Source organism: Chamaea fasciata, unplaced genomic scaffold (genome assembly GCF_029207755.1).
Source record: "Chamaea fasciata isolate MVZ Bird 193981 ecotype frontalis unplaced genomic scaffold, bChaFas1.0.hap1 SCAF_5, whole genome shotgun sequence".
Taxonomy (NCBI): Eukaryota; Metazoa; Chordata; class Aves; order Passeriformes; family Sylviidae; genus Chamaea; species Chamaea fasciata.
This window is the reverse complement of record NW_027094090.1, coordinates 26,895,382-26,914,674: the sequence shown is the minus strand read 5'-3', so window position 1 is coordinate 26,914,674 and position 19,293 is coordinate 26,895,382. Positions and strand designations below refer to the sequence as shown.

The 19,293-nt window shown below is 36.1% G+C and overlaps 1 protein-coding gene across 1 annotated transcript in view; it reads right to left on the bottom strand.

Annotated features, from left to right (window-relative positions):
- DOCK4 (dedicator of cytokinesis 4) overlaps window positions 1–19,293 on the bottom strand; it is a 235,756-nt gene that overhangs the window by 95,022 nt on the left and 121,441 nt on the right. Inside the window, exon 13 of the mRNA XM_066183071.1 lies at window positions 13,274–13,399. Coding sequence (XP_066039168.1) covers window positions 13,274–13,399 — 126 coding nt within the window. The remainder of the gene's footprint in view (window positions 1–13,273; window positions 13,400–19,293) is intronic.

The following is a 19,293-nucleotide window of genomic DNA, read 5'->3' as shown; positions in this document are numbered from 1 at the left end:
TTCCTTAGGATCTCCTTACAACAAGGGTCCTCAGCTAGATGGACCCTTGATCTGAATCTGCAAAGCTGCTCTTATTGTTTATTCAAGTAGCAAAATTAAAAGTTAAAAACTCATTAAGACTACCATTAAAACTACTAGATTATGATTATTTCTAAATTGCAGTACTACTTCATCATAGAAATAAGTTAGAATAGTATGGTTACCAAAGAGCTTGCAGCATGATGGGTCCTTGCTTAGCATATGCATATACTGGGCTTGGTTCTAGTTAGTGCTGCCTGTTGGTACCTTTCAAGTATTTTATATTGAGAAAAAAATGACAATACACAGTATTCAGAAAAAGTAGCTTTTTTATAGAACTGATTTGAGAAAAAAACTTGTAGGTGCACCAAGATCGCTTCAAAAATAAACTTGAATCCTACGTGCATTTCTGCTACATTATTATCATTTATCAGCACAGATTTATTTCAGTTTTCCACGGGATCTTCACGGAAACATAACCAAAACCAAATAAGCATTTCCACCACAAATGTAATGACTTACACCAGGCGCATCTCAGTTGAAAACTGCAAGTTTTCCTTTTTAAATAGAGTGAACTCTATGGGACTTAAGTGCAAATGAAAATGACAGTGGAATGGGATACCCTGTTACTGGAAGTGTTCAAGGTCAGGTTGGAAGTGGCTTTCAGCAACCTGACCTAGTGAAAGACATTCCTGCCCATGTGGGTGGGCAGAGATAATATTCTTTAAATATCCCTTCCAACTCACACCTGCCTATAATTCTATGCAAAAAAATAGGAGAGCATTTTTAAAAGAAGTGATTGGGGCTCCACAGAAGTGAAGTAAAAAGGAGGCTTTTAAAAATTGTGTTTCAATGCATTTAAGTATTTTTTTTTTTTAATCCAAACTGGTTGTGTTTTACCTTTTTGACAGCCAGAAGAAATCAAATCTCAGTGAAAAAAGACAGAGATGTAGGATGTACTTTCTCAAATATTTACCTGCTGTTGTCCTAACAGAGCCTTAGCAGAGTTTGTAATCAGTGTCATGAAAAGATAGTTCAGGTGAATCTTGCCCTGATCTCTCTCCATTCAGGAAGCTTTGCTCTGTTTTCAATGTTTTGGAAAAGACTCAAGACATGTTGGTCATGTTAGTGAAAAAAAAAAAGCCATTTTTTTTCCTGTTACCATGCATGGAAAATTGAATCAAAGATACAAAGAGACTAAGCCTCTTATGCTATATGAAAAATAACCACGTTTTATATGGAAATGAATAGAAAAGCAGAAGGGAGATAAATGAGACTGGAAAATTAATTTTAAAAAATGTAAACTGGACTACTTATCAAGTATACAGTCTGTACCAGATGAATTCAACATTAGCTTCCTTTCCTCAAAGCATGTGGCACATCTGGTATTTTATAATATCCACAGAAATGCAGGGTTCAATGTGAACTTGCCTCCTGTCTGGAGGGACACAGATATTTCACTATTGCTTTGACACAACCATTACTTGCAACCAAAGTACAAGAAAACCAACTACATTGAACTTACACCATTCAGCTATGAGTCCTGATGTGGGAACTGAAAAAGCAGAGGACTTTTATAGCGTTGCAATAAGCTTACATAGATAGAGGTTTGAAACAGAATTGAATTTTAGTCCTTGAAATATTAAGAGCATATTAAGTTTTTGAGATGCAAAAATATAAAACAAGCAACTCTTGTATGCTGTAAGGTGTACGTGTAGTGTTTATTAATTGGCTTAAGTAGACACTTGTAAGCTTTTAGCATGAGTCTATTGGCTGAAAAACTTTTTTAAAAGCCTTGTAACAGAGAATTTTGGCTTCTGTTGTTACGGCATGAGTTTTACCATCTTTTATCTCTCTGCCTTCACTGAGACTGAACAAAATAATAATAATAAAGAATAAAAAAACTCGTGAAATGCCTCTCGGTCGCCCCGTCCCACTATTGGTGATTAGATCCACCATCCTGAGATGTGAAGAACTTTACACCGTGTTCCTGACACGCCTTTAGCACAGTATTTGAATAAACATGTTACAAGGATAAGTTCATAAAACGAAAAAATCAACAGATTTATAAATATCAAGCACAAAGCCTTATCAGAAAACAGTTGCTGGTAAAAAAAGAAAATGGATTTGACAAGTAAATGTCACTCTGGAAAGAAAATTAGAATAAAAACTTAGAAAAATATATTTGGATACCAAATTTTTACATTATTTCACTATTGATATAATGGCCTGGAGATATCCTAATCACTTCTACTTTCTCATTGTACAAATGCCATTTTCCAGTCTTCCTTAACAGAAATTCTCACTCCAAAAATTGAGATTGTCTGTTTAAACAAAGTTAAGGCATTCTTTTGTGGCCCCACTCCCCATAAAAAAAATTCCAAACCCTCTAAAAAGCATTCAAACATCAGCAAATTGCTGAATCTATCTATATGCCTTTAACTGATCTTTTTTATTTATGGCAACTATAATTACACATTTGATTATAAGAATATGTACCATTTTTCTGTGGAATCTTTGCCTTCACCAGTACACCAGACAGTTTAAATCAACTTCTTTTCACTACGGTGGCGAATTATCCTAAGCAGCACTGAAAGGCCAAGTCCTGCTGAATATCTGAGTTCTGAGGTAGACTTTGGTGAGTACAATAGGTATCTTCAGCTAAACTATCTGCATGACTCAAATCTTATAGGTGTATGTGTATTGAGACTTTTTACAGTGTTTCACTTCACCAAATATGAGGAATCAACACAGAAATAGGAAGGGAACATTTCAAATAGCACAGTACATCAGATTATAATTACTGGTTGAAAACATCCTACAGAATTAAATCTCTATCAGACAAGAGGCTTTAGTCGTGATGAAAAAAGCAACACACTAATTCCAGCCCATTTCTGTGTTGAGAAATAGTGTCTCCTTCTCCAAGCTTCTTCTAGTGAAAACATCCAGTGGCTGTTTTCAGCATGAAGTTTGGTACAGGAATAAGCAACTGAAAATAATATCAAAAATTGTGCTCAGCTTTTGAAGTGACAAACCTACCTCTACCTATAATGATACTGAGTGGTATGAAAGATCAAGACCGCTTGAAAGCATTTGTTTCAAAAGAAAGGCCAGCTCATTTCTCCCTGTTCTGATGGAGCATTTCCACTCCCTGGCCCCTGTTATGACAGGTCACTTTCAGCTTTCTGAATTTACAGCATCCAGACTGTGAAATGAACATGTAGAGAGTAACATCCAGTTAGTAACATTCTTAGCCAGAGTCAAACCCCACTGTACATCAGTTTTGTCTAGAACTGTCAGTTTTCTAGGTAAGAAACAACTATCAAATACTGAATCACATATTTAAAATCATTAAAAAATTTCTGTGAAGCTAAATCACCTAAGTCTCCTTAGAAGTCAAAGATACTTCTTCTAAACATGCATGTTATGAGCTGAGTCAACAGAAGCTGGAGAAAAGCAAATTAAAGAAGTCATGTGTTGCATTTCTGTGTTATCTGAATGATTTCACGTACATAAGCTTAAAGCTTAAAAAGCGGCTTATCTTGGCAAAGATACTTTCTAGACACTATTTTGAGAAAAAAACAAGGTTAACATGGTACAACCAGCGTAGGTAAGACAGAGAATTGTTGCACATTAGATGAGATGGTAAACAACAAAGAAGAAATAAAGTTGGTGTTGGTCCCTATGAGAGTGGGAAGCAATAAGCTGTTTCTTGGACAAAACAGAACTGTGAGGATCGAAGAGCATATCTGGGGAAGCTGTTTGTTCTTCTAACAATCATGCAATTGAATGTGTTGAAAAAGGGTACATTCTGTCCTAATTACAAAAGTGACCCAATAAACCCAACTCTCTGGGACTTCTTAGTAAGCACCCTATGATTTCACTTTTTCACCAAAAGTAGACTGACGGATTCCTACAAGAGCTTCTCATATTAAGTGTGAGTTAAAGCCATATGGAAACTGAAATTCCACAGAACTTAACAACAACAAAAGTCAAGCTGCAGTGGTGTGAATACAGACATAACTTTTTGATGTAGCACAAGCTTTCAGTGCACACTCTGCATGGACAGCCAGTCTGATATGTGAATTTAATTGTAAGTGAAAGTTGTTGAATTGAAATCTCTGGGTTGCTAAATCGAAATCTGTACAGCACAGCATTGGCAGTACCTGCCTCTTCATATGGTCCTGCCAATACATCGAAGCTTTTGATCTGGCAAAAATATCTTGAAAGCACTTTCCATGGGCTAGGAGAGGAAAAACTCCAAACCCTTCTACAGCCCCAGCTGTAGGTGCTTTATAGGTGCTGTAGGTACATTATAGCTCAAGAATTTTGACATGTGAAGAAGAAAAAGCTTCATGCCTTCAATCCAACTAGCAATGAATTGTACAAGGGTAGCATGGGAGCAAGGGACAGAGACCTGACCAGTATCAATTACGTGCGAAGTCTAATATTAGGAACAGGAGGAAAGGCCAATTAAAGTAAAAAAAAAAAAAAAAAACAAAAACAACAAAAACAAACAAACAAATAAAAAAAAAACCACAAGAAAACTGCTGGAGGACACAGTTAATGGGAGTCAGCCTTCCTGAACCTGCCAGTTATAAACTACAAATATTAAATAAGCAGTAAAGAGAAAAGAGCCAGGAGTAATTCCAGGCTGGAGAAAATGATGTGTGGTTAGGGTCCTATTATGTCCACTGTAGAGTTTTATTATGGGATGGCTCTGCAGGCTCCCTTTCCTTCATAGGTTGGAGGCGTCATCATCACTATCAAGGACCTGTATACAAGCACTGGTCTCCTGCTGCTCCCAAGTTGGACCTAGGTCTAAATTTCCCCCAGCTCAGAGAGGCTTAACTGCTCCCACTGAACCTCAGGTGACAGAACAATACAGGTAATCACTAATAAGGAGAAGGTCAGATCAGTACAAGTGTCAGGAGAACCTTTGTATGAATGCATCACTTGTACTGTTATTTTTATAGAAACATTTGCACCTAACCTAAGCATCAAAGCAATGATCTTTCATTCCAAAATTATATTTAAACTTATACTGACAAAGTTGTGAGTTGCAACTGCAACACATATATTAAAACAAGACTTTTCTAGTATTTCAAACATATTTAGAACTACAGAATCTCTTGTAGCATATTAATATGAAACAAGGTTTTCAAGCAGAAGATAGCTGTCAAAGATCAAAAGTGGTGTCTTTGTTAGAAACAAGACTTTAGTTTGCCAGTTATCCTCAAAAAGCTTTCTAGTGAAATAAATTTCATTTTAATTGTTTAGTAGAGTAACAAAACACAGCATGACTGTATTTGAACATGCATCTCTGATAGTTACTGCTGTCCTGACAACAGCCACTTATTTAAAAATAAGTATACAGAACCCACTAGGAGCTTTTGTTTGGAACTGCTTTTTTTGAAAGCTTTGCTCAGAATTGTAGGTCCTTTAGAACCATGCATTGCAAGAGCAAAAAACATCATTTTGTTTAGAGAAAGTTCCTGTTCATTTACATCTATGTAAAATAAAAGCTAATGAGACGTTTTATACTCTAAAAATATCTTGAATGGCTCGTAAAAAAAATTTCAGTTGTAGGGACTGAAAATCCCTGGATGTTGCATAGACAAAATGGTATTAACCCAAAATGTAAATGTTGTGAATGAAAAACATTTTAGAGAAAAAATCCTTAGAATACTTTGCAGAATGGGAAAAGAGCCATGTATGTAGCAACTGCCAGTGGGAGCATATTAAAAAAAAAAAAAAAAAAAAAAAAAAAAAAAAAAAAAAAAACACCCCAAACCATGCAGAAGGTGATTTCAACTTTTAACTTGAGGAGAGGGCTAAGGAAGTTTAGTAAACCTTTCCCTCTCACTAATCCCTTTCTGGCAGTTGTACTTTGATGATTTCATAGTCCAATTTCTATACAATCAGTTTGGACATCTTCAACTGGAGCAGGTTGCTCAGAGCCCTGTCCAACCTATCCTAAAATGCTGCCAGGGATGGGACAGCTACACTTTCTCTGGGAAACCTATGGTGGTGTTTCTACCCTTTTTTTAAGAATTGGTGCAATTTCAGTCACTGGGTATTCTGCATGACTGCCATGACTTTTCAAATACCATGGAGAATGGCTTGGCAACTCCATTAGCCAATTCACTCAGGACCCCGGGATGCATCTTGCCAGGTCACATAGACTTAAGTATGTTCAGAGTCCTCAGGTGGTTACTGTTTTCCGACAGTGGAGGGAACTTTGCTCCCTTCAGTCCCTGCATTGAGGTCCACTGATTTGAGAAGATGAGAAGAGACTTACAGTGAAGATTAAAGGCAAAAATATTGTTGAGTACCTCAGCCTTTTCTTCTCATATGTTGAGACCAGTTTACCAGTCATATTCATCACAAGGAGTATGCTTTTCTTTTCTGCCTGAAATACCTACAGAAGTTCTTATTTTTCTCTGTGTTCCCTTGCTGATTTCAGTTCCAACTTTGCCTTGGCCTTCCTGACCCCATCACTACACAACTGGGCAAACTCCCAACAGTCTTCCCAGGATACCTGTTCTTACTTTCAATGCTTCTGCATTTTCCTGCTGTCCTTTAGTTTGACCAGCATGTCTTCACTCAACTATTATGTTCTTTTTGCCTTCCCTTCCTACACATTTAATTTACAAACAAAAATTATTTTAAAAATTTCAAATTAAGAAATCTAGGATTATTTGTGAAAATTGTAATACAGAAGGATGTCATCTGAAAGAACAGCATTCTTAAGGACAGCAGCTCAGGAAGACACACAGGCATGCTACACTTTACGAAGAATTTCATCACTGGAGAAAATGAAACCCCATTACTGAACAATTTCCTTTTTGTTTTGCATTTCAAAAGATACTGAAGGACTGACGGGCTGCTTATCAGGGAATATATTCAGCACTTTTAAAAAGGGGGGCAAATCTCATTGACATGCTTGAAGCTGCCAGTGAACGTGTTTGAGTTTTAAAGACTGTGATAACCACCAGACAGTCAGCTAGCTGCCTGTTCAGTGCTTTTTCCCCACAGAGCATACCTTCACTTCCCCCTTACTGAGGCAAAAAAACCCAAGCAAATTTTGCACACATTCATGATATTTATGAGTAATATATACACGACTCAAGAATGAGGAAATGTTTTACTTGGTGCTTAAATGTATACACACAAAGAAAAACTCTGAGACTGGGACCTTCTTGGTGATACTTGACTAAAAATATTTGGGGCCGGTTGTGTATTTAATTATTTAAGTATATTAGAGGTGATGGGCAGAAAAATTTAAGGCAATTTCTACTATTTATATACTAGCAGAGAGTTTATATACTATGGCTGGTATTCTTGTTTGTATATGGGAAACTTAATTAAAACAACTCTGCATATGTTAGGATTTTGGGAGCATTGGTCACTTTGGTAACACCACTGCCTTTTTATTATTGGATTAAGTAGACTTGGGCATTTAAATCAGAGATGAATAAACTGATTTTTTTAGTACTTTCTTCAGTTACTTTTCTTTCGTTTTTTAATAAAACATTATCTGCATTTTCAGCTTTACTGTAGAAACATTCAACAAGCCCTAAGTAAGACACACTCACCAGAAAACATCTGATTAGGCAAATGAAATGCCCTTTACAAGGAATTCTCAAAAAAATACTTTCAGATTCCAAATGGATTGTACATCTACCAGGTAATACCCAATTCTGTGACTTTTTTCCTTCCTTTTAACAATAAGATGTAAAACAAGTTGTTTTGAACTAGGGAGGAATAAAAGACTTGCAAAACTTTTTTCAACAGAAAACTTTGACCTGTTGACTTTGTCTAGCTTCAAAATAAAGAAAATACTTCCAACAGAATATTCAAAGACTTTTTATTTTACAGAGCTAAAGCATTCACTTGTTAATTTGCCAGTGTTACTTATCTGGTTTATCAAAGAAAAAACTTCCAAGCCATAACTATCCTTGCATACACTTCCCATGCTACTTATTCTATCCTCAGTAGAAAGCAAATTTATTCTTCAAATACTATAAACTGCAGAATACTCTTTTCCCCATTCTTCATTTCCAAATATTTTAAATCAAGGGAAGTACAGTTAAATTCTGGCTTGTCTTCCCTTTCCATAGTTTTCTTCTGTTTTTTCCTTCAGTTTCTAACGAACAATAAAAATAAGACAGAGGAGATGGAAAGGAGAAGGAAAACAATACACAAGTCCCTTGCACTTGTTTAACCAAATATGTCACATCTTTCTTTTCTCCAGTGACTTGTAGAAATGATAATTCCTTCAACAGATCCAAAAAAGTTTTTAAAAAGTATTAAAATACGATTTGAAAAGCAGAGGATATTCCCCCTAGAGTACTACAGTTTTGTGAAAGGTCAAAATTCAGGGTGTGTCTTTATTCATTTATTGCTTAAACATATTTTATGTAACTAATACATCCAGTGGCAGAAGTTAAATTTAAACTGTTTGTACTTCATATAGTATAAATAAGTCTGGAAAAATTCACTCCACTGCTCAAGGAAGAAAAATGCTTAAGTGTGTCAGACATTTCTACTCCTAGGATCAACAGCTCTTTACTAACTCCAAGCTGGCTGGCAGATACAGACACTTACCATGTGAAAGACAACACGTTCTATAGCTTTCTTTACATTTCTGCACTCCAGAATCTTTTTCTATGCTTTGAAAGAATGAATGCCTCTAGTCAAAAATCACATAATTGAAAATTAATGTTATCACAAAGATAGTATTTTGTGAGACTATTTGTATAAAAAGACAAAGATTCTACTTTTATTTTGAAAAGTAGCATTTATTTTGAAAATAGTAAGGAAGTTGATAGTAAGTATAGTAAGCAAGTAATTATTAGCAAGAAAGGTTGTGAGTGTGTACTTGCACAGGAAAAGACCTTTTAATAATCCAGATGAAGGCATGATTAGTACATTCAATAACTTTGAAGGACAGGATCTGATGAGATTTAACTGGACAGCAAAAAGACATCTAATGAAGTTAAAAGGTGACAAACATAAAGCAATGCAGATGTGATGGTAAAAAAATTCAAACACTTTTTCTAAATTAAGCATATGAAAGCTTGATGTAGGAAACTTAAAAATGCAGCAATATCCCAGGCAGCTCATTCTATCTCCTAAATGAGCAGAAATCATAAAAAAGAAAAAAGACAATGTTGAAATAAAATGCAACTTTTAATCTTGGACAAATAAATCTGAAAGAACGAAAATTCTACTAAAAAATTAACAGTGCAGCTACATGTAGAGTCTTTAGCAATGTTATTTGTCAAAATTTACCACAGAATTAAAAAAGGACCAAAGAATTCTAAATTAAGTATTACAAGCCAAGACTTCTATAAACAGGACTGACTAGCCCAGTTCTAGATAGCAGTACAGATACTACACTAAGCCTATGAACAAGGTAAACTGTGGTCAATGTAGAACTCTTATAGTGATGCACCAATTCTTTAACTTCTTCTAATTATCGTAAGAGTTTAATGATTTGGATGGACAGGAACAAATACTAACTCTTATCCTTAAACCAAAGCAGGTGGTGATCAGATAGCAGCAGTGGTAAGGGCACCAGTTCAGATCATAAGCTGAAAAAAGAGTGGCTATACCTAAGTGGTATCAACCTGTGAAAGTCTTTTGACATGTCAGAAAACAGGCCAATTGTTTACTCACCAAAGTATATTTTATGGACAAGGACATTTTGAGCTGCTGTCCTCTATAAGTCACAGAGCCTTTCAAAATCAAATCCGTAGCTGTTTTAAGTAAGGATTATCCTGTCATATTACTATAGACAAAGCTGCATAGAGGAAGTTTGTAGGTAAAATTCCAGGAAGTAAAGCTTGGACGTCTCTGAATTGCTTAGAGAAAAAGGTATTCTACAGGAAGACAATGAGATATCTTTATGTGCCAAAGTCTCACATTGAATGGATTGTGTCTTTGAATGTACCAAGTAGTTAAGACAACAACTACCAATAAACTGTCAGTAACAGACTTAGTACTGTTAAGAACAGTATCATTTAAATGAAGTAAAGCAGATATAATAGTGCAGTTCTGATCTGGAATGCACAACAAAGGAAGACGTGCACCTATAGGTATGCTTACAACAAAAATTCAGTCTGTTTACAGCTGGGAGGCAGAGCAGGCATCTAGTGAAGCCAGTTAAGTCCTCATTTAAACAAACAGCTGTGAGTTCTATAAACTCCAGGCAACACATATTAGTGATCAGGCTTATTAGCAGAATTAGATATTTTCCACAATGGTGCCAAAGAACATGTACATGCACATTTATAACACATGAGCATGAACAGCACTGAAGGCATGCACTGATACAGGTACTCTAAGTCAAATTTGGAAAGAGAGTCCATAACACTGAACCACACAAAAGAGCAAAATAGCTGGTAAAAGTATGCATAGAAAAAGGGCTTTCACATTTCATTACCTAGTATGTATGTAAATTTAACTTAGAGTGCTCCTCAAAAGTATACTACATTTGTAAATATCAAATGCTAAATTTTATATACTAAGTAATGATGTAGTTGAGAGGAAATGGTGAACACAAACTCAGTGAACAAGCACAGTTGCCTTTCAATGTTGTACAAAGCTTCCTGAGAATACTGGCTGTGTATCTGCAGACAACCACAGCAGAATGCTGGAACAGAATTTACCAGTGCTTGCATGGAGTCTGCCCTGAAATTCTGGGGCAGACTCAGGAAAATGCATAGATTATATGCATGAACCTAGAAAATGCATATTGATTATATTCACAAGTTGACACTTTCACTGCCAGTCATTCTTTTGTTGCCTAGAATAAAGTGAGTTACCTATTTCACAACCTTTTTGAATCATAGCCATCTACTTTTTCCCAGATATCTACTTCATTTCCTAAAACACTTGAAGTTCTTCATTAAGAAATTCCAAAGGTCCTGGATAGTGTATTTTGTGGCTTCAGCCTGTCAAGCTGCAGTGACACAAAAAGCATTACTCTATAAAAACATTATTATTGTCAGTTCTGGTTTGGCATGTATGCTGATCCCAGTTACTTTTCACAGTAAAGCCTCCACAGAGAAAAGGATTGATATGACAAAAAAAAGAAGGTCAGAGAGAGTTTAAATACACCAGAATAGGGGAGAGACTTAAAATATGGCATTTCTAAGAGAGATACTGCAGTTTAGCAGCATGAAGCATTTCTTATTGAATAATTCAAGAGAGTCTTATTCACAACACTGACCTAAGTGCTAATTAGCCACAGCAACACCCTTTCAACCAAAATATAAAATAATATCTAATTAACGACCATTTATAGTGGCAAAAGATGAAGTTCCCTAATTTATCTGTAAAAGAAAAAACAACACTAGAAGAGAAATAAAATGAAAGGGGTGCTTCGAAATAAAAAAGCATTTCAAAAGCTAGGTTGCTGAGGGCATTTCAGGGCCTAGGGCATACTGCTCTGGTTAGTCCTTGAAACTCATCATTGCAAGACAGATGATTATTTCTCTTTAGGAGAAATCCCTTCTATGCCAGTAAACACAGAAGTTGTACATTATTTAAACTGGTGCATGTATACAATTGGACTGAGAAAGCAGTATACCAGAACCCATATTTTTTTTTTTTAAACTAAAACAATGACAAAGTGAACCTGCAAAATTCTTTGAAACTGAGTCAAGAAACTCCTCCAGCAGCTGATTACGCTGTACTCTGCTATAACATGTTTTTTTAAGTTTAGTACATCACATTATTTCTCAACTGGAAACTGAGGGCTAAGAGATCTATTTATAGAACATAGAAAATTTGATAACACAAAGCAGCAAGTCACTAAATCATAGATAACTGGAGAAGTGATTCCTAATGGGAGTTACAGTGTGTTCAGTAAAACTGCTTCCACTGCTATCTCTAGACTATCTACATTTGATTGAAATTTTAAATCCAACAGTAAGACAACAAATAAAGCCTAGCTAAAAAGCCATAACATTTCAATTTAATTGCTTCCATTAGGCATATATATAAAATAACTCTAAATTAAATGGCACCTGACTTATGCAGTTTACTATTCTAAATACTGCAGTCATACCATTTCCTTTGTAGTGCTGAAACTGTTTTATTAACTTCTGTTATGTGCATGTTTTGACCAGTAGTGCTGATCAAGGATGCAGAAGGACAGATGTTTAATTGGCAGTAACCGCACAAGAGTGAATTCTCAGTTGTCAAGTTTCAGGCAGAAGTTCAAGAGAAATACATGCCCACAGCTAAAGCTGAGTCTCATTACTGAGTTTCAAATGCCTATTTAAGATCTCGTCAATTAGTGAAGTATGAAAGTTTATTTATTCTTGCCTCAGAACCTTAGTGTATTTCTGATTTAGGTCCACAGGAATGCAAAGACAGATTTTTATATGAAAAAGATAGACTCTATTAAAAATCTGAAAGTCATGAGGATGATTTACATTTGAGATAGTCAAGACTGTATGCGTGGACTCAGCTGAAACTAAGATGTGAGCTCCTCCCTGCAACATTTCTCAGCAACAACATAACACCATAATCATGCCAAACTGATCTGCTTGAAAGTATGCTTTTCCTTTAAAGAGACATTTGCTTCCTAACTTCCAGCAACCCACTGAACTTTTAAAGAAACTCATTTGAGGGATGAAGATATAAATTGTTCTACAATCTTCTTCCTATATTTGATTCTTCACATTCACACTAACACAATCTTTCCACCTTCCTTAGCACTGCTTTAAGTACTTGCATATTTTGCCATTTAATATAAGCAAAATGAAGTCCCTACATCTCTATTATTATCCGTTTCCAGTCATTTCCAGTACTGGAGACACAAACCTTGTGAAAAGAGGAGCTGCACAGTACCAGTGAAATCTGTGAGTCTTTATTTAGAAAGCTACCAGCTCCTATGAACCAAATGTCCTGCTGCCTATCTTTTTACCTGCATAGAGCTCAGCAGTCTTGCATTCAGTCATCTTCACTTCTATAAAGTGAGGTTCCACCTCTCAAAAAAGGTTGCTATAGCCATATGCTTTTTGACACTGGCATAGTAACTATACACTATAATGTAATGGGGCCACTGGGACACAATTTTCTTCTGTCTTTATGAAAAAAAATGGTAACATTAAAGTCTCAGGAACAATTTAAGAAGCTTCAGAATACAGCATTTATTTGAAAACCAACTGAAAATCAAGTAATTTCTCATAAGTTCTTTCTTTTATTGTTTATTAGGATAATTTTCTCTTTAACTTACCAGGCATTATAATATTGGAAAAACCTAGTTTCCTTGTTATGGATACTCCATGGGTAAATCTGGATGTATACTCCCTCCTAATTTGTTCTATGTCTCCATGAAGCAACTGAAGAGAAACTGCCAGACCTGAAAATGCAGAGAAAAACAATGAAAAATTAGACATTCAAACAGATTATTATCAGTACTTAAAAATTTTACATATTTGCAACTATATATGAATTCTTGAGAACAGAAAATTCAGAGAAAGTTTAGCAATAGCAAGCCAACCCACTTCAATTTTTAAGTGTATTTGCAAAGAGAATCAATGTCCAAAAATCAGTAAAGACTTGAAAACAACCACCCATGAAAAAGCATTAGCAAATTATTACTGATGTGCAATTGAACCACAATGACACGTATGAAAATTATCTCAGTAGGGATGGACTAATGTTTTAACTAGAAAGAGGTCAATTTTGAGAAATTTCAGAGTATTTGCTACCATTTCAATTTTTCACTTCCTTCAACAAAATCCTGCCTTTATTGACGTGCAATAAAAAGTGCACAATGGTCCCAAGCTATGGGTGAAACACAGAATGAACAGTAATTTCACAATGACTGAAGTTACAATTTTATTTCAACATTCGTCAGATTTAGTCAGTCACACTTTCTTATGTTTGCTAGAAGACATGCAAAATGCAAGGGTGGCCATATAATAATTTTCCAATTTTTATTCCTCTAGAACCAAGGAAGCATAACTTCTTCCACCACATCTGCAGTATACGAATAAATTGCAAATAACATATTTCATTACAGTTAAGATTAACAAAAGTAACAGGCATGCCCCTTCTGCTTATTTTAAATATAATCACTGAGGCAAGTGTCAGAATGATACAGCTTGTAACGATTAATCTTGCCTGACCTTCAGCGTTACTACAGCACATCATGTGTCAACATACAGATCAAGGAGAAGATAAAAGCAGACTCTCTGTATATACTCAACAACTGGAGATAAACAGACAACTCAGAAGAAGAGTCCTAACGAATCTGAGATGAAGCTGAAGCAAACAACACATCCAACACTAAACAAGGTCATCAGTCCTTTTGGCTGTGAAAGAAATTTTCCCTACAACCATGTTACTGTTTAACTGAATAAATTTACATGAAGTCTGGCAGTTCCTAAAATCAGGGCTCAAAACTCTGTACTATGTACTGCGAGTCCAGGCTCCAGCAGATCAGATACCTAATTACCATGACAACTTTTATACTTTTCCTCTTACCTACCCTTACACTTTCTTATTTTGGCAACTCCAGAGAATGTGATACTCTGACCAAACTTTCCTTCTCACAAAAAACAGCTCGCCTACACATCTCCAACTGGGTACATAAACAAATTTTACAAGGAAAAGCATTCAGTGAAGTATTTTCTAATTTAAGGACTGTATTTAATGCCATGGGTATTACTTATTTTTGTAGGGCAATTTGTTCTACAGTTATACAGTGAACAACCTTTAGGAAGTAGTGGCAATTACTATTTGAGCAGATGAGAAAATAAACCACACTGTGGCTAGCTGATGGTACAGAAGCTTGGTACAAAGTCATACAGGCAAAATTCAGGCTCTGTTAGAGCAGGTGAAAGGTTTTTCACTGCTGTATGGGAAGAGCTAGGCTGGGTATAGCTCCCTTATAAATATGGATATTTAGCCCACCCCCAATCTTGCTGCTTTTATATTTTAAGAAATTGTTATACATACACATGTATAATCATGCCCTCATATGCCCCTATTGCACTGTTTCCTTGGAAACCTGAAAAAATCCATTTGCTATTGTTACAGATCACATCTACCACAACAGCATTAGTCAGATATTGTATATCGCCTGGTGTAAATTATTATTATTATCGCATTTTCTAAACAAAGGTTAAAGACCCCAAATCAAATTTTCTTTCAGTACAAATTTCACATATTTCCTTGAAGATAAAATCAGATGTCAAAAACCCCTCATCAATGGCTAAACAGTTTTAACTTGAGAAAAAAGCTATCTGTCAAGGATTTTAAGTACTTGCACCTGCAAGGCAAGAAAGATATAGAGCTCTGTATTTCATGGCATTCATTGTTCAAAAAGGAAGAGTCAACCTTTTACATCCAAAAGCATCAAAAAATCTCTCAGTGAACACACTTAAAACACAGGTTAGTCATTTTACCTATAGTTTAAATACATATTTGGAATATAAATGGCATTCATTCCCAGCTTTTCAGAAAAATGAAAAACACTGGATTACAGATAGCAAAGTTACTTACAAAGGTTATATGGTGTAGAGACACCAGAAAATAGGAAAGAGTGAAAGTCAACCAGAATGGAAACAAAGCAAGGATGCACAGGGAAGGAAATCTGATGGACTGTAGTGATGCAATCCCCACACCCCAGGAGGTGCTTCCAAATAGGGAAAGAGGTTCAGTTTACCTCTGACATATTTAGGAAGTTTACCTAGACTCTTCCAAACTCTCCTGAGAAAGATTGGCTCAGTGCCAGAGAGAAGTATTTATTGGATCTTGTCACTGTTCTTCAAACCCTGTATCCCTCTCTATTGGCTGTTAGTCAAGTTATCGCTCCAAAACATTAAGTATTTAAGAAAGAACACAAAAGAAAGAAAAGGCGTTTGGAAATGTCTTAGCAAGGTGTCTGAGGTTTCTCAGGCGCCTGTGCATGGCTTTATTGTTTTATTTCTGCAACGTTTTGTTACTTTGTTATTTTTTCATTATTAAACCTTTTGATTTCCAAAACATCCTGGAGGAGCAGTCTCGCTAATTATTATAGCCATTTTTCTGCAAGGTTGGACCCACAGAGTATGGAGTTAAACCCACAATGGACCTCCAAAAATCAGATCTTCAAGTTAACAGTTCTACCACTGAGGACACAGTTGGCAAAAAAAGGGAATTGATAAGAAGGGAACTGATAAATCCGGTAAAAATGCTAAAGTTGGGAGTACGTGGACTTTACATAATCAATGAAAAGAACGCAATTCCCAAGCATTCAGATTGCTCTTTCAAAGCTCCACTAATTTTGCAAGACACCCAGGCTACCCTTCATTAAGGACCTAAAATCATAAGAGGCATACTGTTAATGATGAGGTGTGATACCCACGTTAGAGAACCGGTTGCCCGAATTCCCAATGATTTGTTACGTTCAGGATGTAGAGGTGGGCAAAAGGAACACATTGTATATGAAAGGGTTTCCCTTAGAACTGGTCATTCTGCTCTCAGAGTCACACTAATTGATGACCAATAATTGGCCACTGGTGAGCTGCTCACAGGCCTCTAGTATCATCCTATGCCAGTACTTCCAAGGTGTCAGTTATGGTCACAGGTCTTTACTCTTCTGTGGTCAATTTTAGTCTAGGGTTATAGATAGTTAACTCTACACTAAGAAACTACATATTATAGCTGTTACATATAAAGCATATATACCAGAGTGGGTTACACCACACAACTGCACAAAACTAATTAAGAGCTATAATAAGGGAGATAAAATTCATAATTTTGTCATCAGACATATGCTTTTACAAGCCAGAACAAATCTTCAGGCGGGGTAAGAAAAAGTCCAGCCAGCCAAAGTCAGATAGGTAAAGAGGACCTTGTTGTCAGCTAAACACAAAGCCTGTGACCAGGTAAAAGCCACAGCAATCCCATATTCATGGCTTTATAAAAATGCAATACACTTGCTAGAGAAAGTAGACACCCATCATGACTGAGGAACCATGTAAATGTGATAGAAATCATAGGAAAGAGCTCTTTAAAAGGATGGAATAATTCACATTTTACAAGGGCCTAGAGTTTGTATGCTTATTATAAATTGAGCTACTGGAATATCAATAAGCATTAACTAACAATTTAAAACTCACTGACACATCACATTCAGATTTTCAGAAGGGTGCAGATTCAGCTTAAGAGGGACTCCCTCAGGCACATTGCAAAACAAAGTAGATTGAAGAGGAACTCACAAGTTGAAACAAATCACCCTTAAACTAAAAGAGGGGAGATTTAGACCAAATGCTAGGAAGAAATTCTTTATGGTGAGGGTGGTGAGTGACTGAAAAAAGATGCCTAGAGAAACCGTGGATGTTCCGTTCCTGGAAGTATTCTAGGCCAGGTTAAATTGGGTTCTGGGCAACCTGATCTAGTGGGCTGCATTCCTGCCAGCAGCAGGGGGGACTGCTGCAAAATTATTAGCTTTAGAAAAACATTAAAGCATTTTGTGATGGGACAGCTGTTCACAAAGGAAAAGAGAGATCTGCAACATGCCACCATACACTGCACCGGAGAGTGGTTGATAGGACCACTAACGCCATCTATGACACCTGGGAGCCACCAGAAACTTCATAAATACACATTTTCCATTTCTAGAACATAAGGAGCTAAAACATAATAATGAAAATGATTATCCAGTCTCTGAAGGACTGGCACATTTTTCTTCAATAAGGTACGTAGTCTAGCTTTGTCCGCTCAGAAAAAAACTTCAATTACCTCCCCTATGTTAATTAAAATCTCTTGTGCTAGCAATTATTCTTTATTTACCCCAGTTTTGAAACCACTACTACAATGCTCTGCAAATAGATATGCTTTTATTTCTTTTGCAAGCACATGGAATTTCCTACTATTAACTTGTACTAAATTTCAACACAAGATAGATTATTTTTATCATTCAGATGAAAGAGAATGCAGAAAATTGTCAAGCTGCTGAATAAGCATCCCAGATTTTTGTTAGATTTGTCATTTTACCTTCAAACAGCTTTTGTACTGCATTATTGATTTCTGCACTTACTTATGACAAAAGGCATCTGTTCATTACGCTTATAGACCCTTTATTTGTATTTGAGCTTCGAGGGGGAGGAGAAAGATTTACATTCAGCTTTATCTACTGGCAGCAGAGAATCCTAGATCATACTAAGAAGAAAATGCCTAGCAGCTGCTCAGGAAACTGATAGAAGAAAAGAAAACAAACCTCAGACAGAATGTTATACAGCACTGTTTGTATTTGGCATCTGTCCAAATAAAGCTGCCTAAAGGTGTTAAAAGCATTCTGAAGGCTTACAGGTGTTCCCATTTCCAGTAGTGTTTTAAGTGCAAAGGTAAAGGTAAAACCAGTAGATTTGCACAAACAAATGGTTTACTGATTTCACGTGATCTGGGACAAGCAGTTATATAAATCTTGGCCACAGAAAACTCTATGTAGAAAAACCTGCAAATTACAGTCTGGGAATAGAGATAACAAAGGAGATGTAGATTCAGTCCTTGATGACCTTTTTGAAGACTTTGTTCTGATTAATTTGAATCATCAAAGGAAACCCCGAACTCCTCTTTGCCTCTGCTTCAAATTCTGGGGTTTAGCTCAGTAAAAAAAGAATGCATGAATGCCATTGCAACATTTTGACAGCTTTCTTGAAGCTCTTGTACCCAAGACTTTTGTCAGAAATACCCCCAAGTGTATAAAGTAGGGATGTTTTTCTTCTTCAAATGGAACAGAAACACTTATATGCAAATAACATTTAACTGTCATAGGAAAACTGGCTTGGAATTTCTTTACAGGATAGATAGATGATAGAACCTCAAGTATTTCTTGCCAGACTTACCACAGGATGAAGGATAAAGGACTAAAAGGCTAAATTACTATTATAAGCATCTAGCCTAACTACCATAAAAAGACAATAAAGATATCAAAAATAGTATCTCCAGCTTTTGCCTTAGCAAGCCCACTGCTGCCCTTTTCTATTAACAAGTCACTGGGCATGTTAGCACCCATTTGCACACTACGATGTCATATTGCAAAGGTGAACCACCTTGCACAAACTTTTTAAATTACGTTTTTACAAACTGGATGGTTAGCCAGAGTATTATGGAGTGTGCAAAATACACAATTCTGCAATTATAAGTAGTTTATATTGCTTCTAGTGCAAATAACAGACATAAGGTTCCAAGGAAACACTTGTTATTTTCTCCTTCATGCAAACAGAACTGTATTAGAAATTTAGCTATTTGCATTCCAAT